Raw genomic sequence first — 6,684 nt, forward strand, 5'->3', positions numbered from 1 at the left:
CGACGCGGTTGATTGTAGGGGCACGCTGCTAACTCCTCCTCCTCTCGCTCGATTGCAGAGAGGAATTTCATTCGGCTGTTAAATCGGGGGCAAGGGGTTGAGCGGGGCGCCGCCGAGGAAGGAAGGGCGCCGAGCAGCCGCCTGGCCTGGCCTGACCATCCCACGCGAGGAAGACGGCGCCGGCCTTATAGGCGGAGCGCCCGTCTCGCCGGCGACGACCGCCACCATGTAATCCCTGCATCCCCGTTTTCCGCACCCGCGCTGCGTCCATCTGTCTGGTGTTCCTCGGGACTGACCCCCCTCCCTGCCGCCCCTCCTTGCAGGGCATTCGCGGGCCTGGAGCTGCGGTACCCCAGGGCGCTCGACCCCCACCCGAACTGGACGCTCGGCGACGCCCTCACCGACGCCACCCGCCGCTCCGCGCCGCCCACGCCCCTCAAGCAGCCGCCGGAGTGGTATCTCGCGTCAGTCTCGCAACTTACGCCTGGTTGATTTGCGGATGCATTTGACTGTACTTGTTTTTTGTTTTTGTTTATTTATTACTAGGGCTAGCGGTGGCGACATGAGGGAGAAGGCCTTTGTGATGCGGGTCGAGGAGGAAGACGGCTCGGAAGAGGAAGACGACAACACCGATGAGGATGCCCATGCTCTTGTGACCACCGGGGCGAGGTTCCCATGCAATGATCTCGAATGCAGGTGAGAGTTTGGTACTGCAATTTGGTTCCTGCAGCCAGTTGCATTTTTCTTATATGAAATTAACACGTTGTAGTTTGTCAATATCAGCTGTCATCTGACAATTTAAGCGTTACCTCAACGGGAGAGGAAGACATTGGGAATTTTGAGTGGCAGCCTGTATGCTTGTAAGAAAGATAGCCTTTGGTCTTAGGGACAATCTGCAAAGGATAATGATACCATGAAGGCATTAACTGTGCCTATTGCATTCCCGTTTCTCTGCAGAACTGTAGAAGTCTGCTTTATGAGTTTAGGCATGTCAATTTTCTTAAGGCTCCGTTTGACATCAAGGTGGATTGGATTATGATACCTTCACCGCTTTGACTGCCTTTGGAAATTGAGTGTTTGGCTACCCGCTTATCTTTCAATCAGTTAATAGCTTTTCGTTGCGGAACACATAAGATGAAATGTGAGAGGATAATCATCAGTCAACCCAATCTATCTACAATTTAATTTTATGTATAAAGAAGAGCAATGAACTTTTCGTGATTTGTTTTTTGCAATAGCTTAAAAAATAAGCACATCAGATTTCGTTTATTTTTTGCGGGGACACATCACAGTTCATTAACTACATACTGATGCTAAGTTATACCAATTATTTATTCCTAGTGGATTTGAAGATTCTGGAGATGAAGTAGATTGCAGCAGTGCACCATATCACCTGATGGAGAAAAGGAGCCTAGAGAAGAGCATTCTGCTTGTGCTGGAACTTGAGCATCATCTGAAAATTCAAGTGTGTACTACTTTGCTGTTCCTCTTTAATAAGCACAGTATGCTAGTGATGGTCTAATGATTTTCCTTTGATGTATCAGTAATAAACCATTAATTTTTGCCATTTGCACCCATTGCAATTTAGAGTAACTATTAGACTATTAGTTATACCACGCTCACTGTCTTTTCCTGTAAAGGATTGTGCATTACAACGGCCTTTTAAGTGCTCCGGGCATGTGGATATTGCGCACCATCTTCTTGTCTGGCTTACAGTCTCAATATCTAGATGGAGCTTACTGGTTGATTTTATGCTTACTGGACATGCCATACTGATATTGATAGAACACACCTCGAGATTTTGAACATAATTTGCATATATGATACTAAAAGAAAAGAAGGTTGCTTTCGTTAGTTGACAACTTGATGTTGAAATTTTCAAATACACAATTTTTTTTGCACAATGAATATTACGACCCATGAAGCGAAATAATGGGGGCCCCAAAGAACCAAATTTCTTATTATTGCATCCCGGCACTCATTTATTCTCCATACACTTATCGGCTTTTCTTTTGTGTAATTTTTTTCCATCTTGGATTTATAGCTGATTTGTGGAGTATGGATTTCTCCAGGATTCTAACAATACTGCCGTTTCTTAAGCTACAACATGTTTAATGTGATAATAGGACAGAAAGTACAAAAAATCATTGTACTAGACATGTATATCTGCGATGACAATTTCCTTTGTGGATCAAACAATATTCATCATGCAATTTATTGAATTTAATTATTTAATGGTGTCATTGGCTTGCTTTGGCCACAATGTATACAGCCTTAATTGATACGGAGTACTGTTAGTTGTTTGTTTTCTTCACTCATGATGTTTGATCTTCAGGAGGAAGTAAGAAGTAAGCTATCTTCATTGGAGCTATGCCATCAAAATGAAATCCAGAGAACAATTTCTGCATTTGCCCGACTTCAGAAATATGCAGAATCACGAAAAGAGATAGATAGAAGGCTGGATGTCCAGTTCCAGAGAAAAATGTATGTACTCACTTATTTATTTGTAATGCTTCTAAAACTATACTGCGATACTTTTAGAAATTTCAGAGAAATTTATATTTCACTGGATCACTTAAGGATACAAAGAGAGTTCTCATACTAGTCCAACATTAATTCATAATAACTGTTGTGTCGCTGGAGAGACATACCTGTGGCTCTCTTGATGGGTATGGCGACTGGGGTGAATGGTTGTGTTGCACTGCCTCTCAGACACTGGCAACCTCTTATGCACAACCACTAGACACATCTCTGTTAGATTGATCGGATGACTGATGGCTAATGCCAGTCTGCTGCTACTCTATTAGTCTAATACTCCCTCCATCCGGAATTACTTGTCGCAGAAATGGATATATCTAGACATATTTTAGTTCCAGATACATCCATTTTTATCCATTTCTGCGACAAGTAATTCGGGACGGAGGGAGTACTATGTTTAGTGATTCTTCCACCATATACAACATCCCTGATCATAATTTGTTGAAGTTTACTACTTAGGAGTAAAATAATAATTGAAGTTTTAGGTTTCAGCATTCAAATGCGAACTGCACTAATTTGTAATGAGTTTGTCTTTTCTTGCTTACTGGTTTAGCTGTGGCATGCATATACTTTATCAATATACTCTATGCTAGTATGCTTGTAAGTGCGGACTTTGGTTAAATGTTGAAAAAAAATATTTGGTTGTGTGATCTGTCCGCTTTGGTACCATATATCCATCTTAGCATCCTAAGGGATCTTCTATTGGGGCTTTGATAATGATAATATCTTTTTTGTAACAAGTGTCTCCTTCAAAATTCCATTTGCCTGCTTGTTTTAAGAGTACATTCTGTTATATCTGTTATATGATTAATTGCTTATTAATTTTGTAGTTCTAAGCATTGTCATTACAATATCTGACAACTGTACCATTTAAAGCCCAACATCCAATTCATTCTTCAGAGTTCCATTTTTTTCAGAAATGTTGTTTGGTAGAGTTTGTGGGTAGATTATCTTCTGATTCACATGATATATGTTGCACAATTTCATAAAACTTTGAGCCTATAATACTATTTTGTTATACTCAGTATCATGTTACCTTATTGCTTCTTGTAGTGCAGAAGTACTCGATAAACACTTGTCTATGGTACAAAGGGATCATGGACAGAAATCCCAGATTGTGGAACGTAGAATAAGAGATGATGCAGCTGTTGAAGAAGCTAAAAGGGAGCAATCTATGAAGGAAGAAAAAGTAAATCAGGAAAGGACTAGAAAAGAAGCAGAGGTTTGTTTGCTCGAATTTGTTGTTCACTTAATCTGTTTCTATACAATTTGTGGTATTTGGGGCCTTAATCCATTTCTGTAACATAATGGTGTGTTGTTTTGTATCGATCAAAGTAGACTGTTGAGTTTCATCAGGTTTTGTTGCATCTATTATTTTGTTGGTTGTTACTTCCTTCCCATTTCTTATTCTATTTTTTTCTCAGATTTTTTGTACTAGCAATTGTTATTTCAGGAAACATTTTTTGTTCATTTCACTGCTAGTCAGTTAAATGCTTGTGCACTTAACCTGGAAGTTCATGAACAATAAATGCAGGCCCGGCAGAAGGCAGCTGGAAAATTAGCAGCTGAAGCACAGAAAGCAGCATACGAGGGAGCTGCTATATTGAGGGTAGAGACAGTTTCTACATCTAGCCAAATTTCTCAGAACAGTGTTTCTCATGCAACAATGGTGAACAACATTGGAGTCAAATCAGAATTACCAGGTGTGTTTGACTTCTATAGAACTGACTTGCGATACTTTAAAGCTACCTCTAAACTCCTGTACCTATGTTTTTCATCCTCTTAATGAAAAGCTGTGCAAATGCTTGTTTGCACATTCTCTAAACTCGACAATTTTATGTCATTTTCTGTACTTAAAGAGTGCTGGCACAAGTTATTAAAGCAGATTTTCTCAAACCGGATCAAATCGCACCCAATGTCTCTCTCGTTCGTCCATTTCAAAAAGTTGCAAAATAAGTTGATTTTTTTCATGAATGTTAATCCGGACATACATGTACACTTGCAATCTGATACAAAATTAACAAACTAGTACAAGGCTGAGTAGTTAGTATGCTTTCTGAAGATGCAAATTTTGTTTATTGTGTGTTTTGTGGATGGAGTCATATTTTCACCAAATTTTGCAAGTATACATGTACTACCATGTTCAATAACATCCATGCGTTTTTAAAATTATTTTGCAACCTGGGTGGAGATATACATTTTTGCAGAAGCTATTTCTTATATTCTTCAGAAATTGCCAATGGGCCAGCTTGTATTGTTAAATTTCGAGGAAGTGACGGGAGCAGTACAATAGCTTGCAAAATGCTCGTTCAGTACCCTAGACTTGGCTTGTGGGGGCACTTACGGTCCAAACGATGCCATGACGCTGTATTACTACCGATGTGGCCTTCCCACGTGGAAAGTGCGCGGGCATAGTCTCACGTGTGGTGGGCGTGATGAGCCCACGCGGCTCCTGGCCTTCATACGTTTTGCAGCCCCCCTGGGACTTTGGAAACCTCATAATCGCTTCCCTGTATCCAATTGATTAACATATTCAAGGAAGGAAGTGATAGTGATACGGCGTGTCGTGTGCGCTCCCTCAAGCCAAGTCCAGGCTGCCAGATGAGCATTTTGTGAGATGTTGGAGTCTAAAGTGCTCCCGCAAGCCAAATTGTTGTACTGCAGGCATTATTTACTCTTTAAATTCTGTGCATTGGATTCTAGGAACCATGGCAAGGATTGTGCAGTGCTTGCATGAAACACATACTGTGCACTTTAAGCACACATTATTTCACCTTCATTGTTCATCAACAATTTCATTTTTGTATCAAGAATTGCTATTCCTATCTATACGAGTCGTTGGTTCCCAACTACTACCTCCGTCTTGAAATATAAGACGTTCTTGTAGGCTAAACTAGCCTTAAAAAACATCTTATATTTTGAGACGGAGGTACTAAATTGTTACCGCTCCTGTTTTTAATATAAACTTGGGCTGAGGTGTTCTCGCTTGTTCAAGAAAAAAAAAACTAACATTTTATCTGTTGTAGCTTGATTTATAGGGGTGGCGGTAAATTAATTAATTGTCTTATTAATACCAGGAATCAAAGTTTTTGCTGATAGTATCGCATTAGAAGCGGAATTGCGGAGGCGCGCATTACATGACCAAGTGTCTTCAAATATTTACCTAAGCAAGGTCTTACTTTTCTTTGAAAGATCTCTGTCTTCAATTGCATTTTTGAACAACTTGCTGCAAATCGTTGATATGATAATTCATATCTGTTAACTCTTTCCCAATTTCGATTCTACCGCCAAATGTTAGCCCCTGATTTGTATGTAGCATGCTGTTTAACTGTATGGCTGTATTTGACCGATACCATGTTATATTGTGCAGGAGTATAGCCAATATGGCCGACAAATTGGAAACTCTATTGGTAAACTTACGCCAACTACTGACAGTGTCAAGTGAGTATACAACTAACGTTATAATACTTTGTAAATCCTAGAGCTCAGTTCAGATAAGTTCCTGTAAAATACAAGAAAGCTACTATTGTGGTAACTTTGAGCTAATTTGGTAAGGGCCATTGCAAAGTTGAAGAACCATCCACATCGATGCCGTATCTTTCTTAAGAAATGACAACCATAATATATGCCATAAGGCATCAAGGTTAAAGTTATTTCCAGCGCTCTGCTGTTGTTGCATATAGTTCCCTCATCCTAATCATTGTGCATAGGCTGCTAAGTGTTAAGATAAATCTGGAGAGATTGTGGATTCATAATCTTGTGTTACATGCACCCTTTTGCCATTATAGCTAATGAAGTAGGTGTAGTCTTTCACAAATATTTTCGTATCACTTTGGATTGAAATAGTGGGAAGAGCTGTCTCAGACTAATACGCAAGCCATAATGCTATTTTGGCTACATTCTAGCTCAGTAATGGCTACTAGCAAGAACTTGTTTCTTCAAGAAAAACACTCATTTCTGTTGTTGGGTGACAGAAAATATCAAATGCAGCAGATAATTAGTTATTTCATATACTTTAGTTAAATCAAGTGGTAGAACTCCCCAAGGTTTTTGAGTCGCCTAGCCAAGTCGAGTCGCCATGCCTCCGACTAGTGGCTCGCTGTGATTAGTCTGCGACTCGTCGTGATTAATCGCCCCAGGTGTTAA

The 6,684-nt window shown here is 40.2% G+C and overlaps 1 protein-coding gene across 4 annotated transcripts in view; it reads left to right on the forward strand.

Annotated features, from left to right (window-relative positions):
• LOC119361658 (protein GLE1-like) overlaps window positions 1-6,684 on the forward strand; it is a 14,232-nt gene that overhangs the window by 519 nt on the left and 7,029 nt on the right. For 2 of the 4 annotated variants that reach the window (XR_005172943.1, XM_037626795.1), the window contains exons 2-10: window positions 59-228; window positions 324-464; window positions 547-696; window positions 1,342-1,465; window positions 2,336-2,484; window positions 3,592-3,760; window positions 4,073-4,241; window positions 5,616-5,710; window positions 5,909-5,979. Coding sequence is in view for 3 of the 4 variants with exons in the window: in XM_037626795.1 (XP_037482692.1) it covers window positions 227-228; window positions 324-464; window positions 547-696; window positions 1,342-1,465; window positions 2,336-2,484; window positions 3,592-3,760; window positions 4,073-4,241; window positions 5,616-5,710; window positions 5,909-5,979 (1,070 nt within the window). In the remaining variant the exon portion in view is untranslated. Of the gene's footprint in view, window positions 1-58; window positions 229-323; window positions 465-546; window positions 697-783; window positions 861-1,341; window positions 1,466-2,335; window positions 2,485-3,591; window positions 3,761-4,072; window positions 4,242-5,615; window positions 5,711-5,908; window positions 5,980-6,684 lie in introns of those variants that run through there. The other 2 variants (XM_037626800.1, XM_037626802.1) reach the window with 2 other exon arrangements.

Source organism: Triticum dicoccoides, chromosome 1A (assembly GCF_002162155.2).
Source record: "Triticum dicoccoides isolate Atlit2015 ecotype Zavitan chromosome 1A, WEW_v2.0, whole genome shotgun sequence".
NCBI lineage: Eukaryota > Viridiplantae > Streptophyta > Magnoliopsida > Poales > Poaceae > Triticum > Triticum dicoccoides.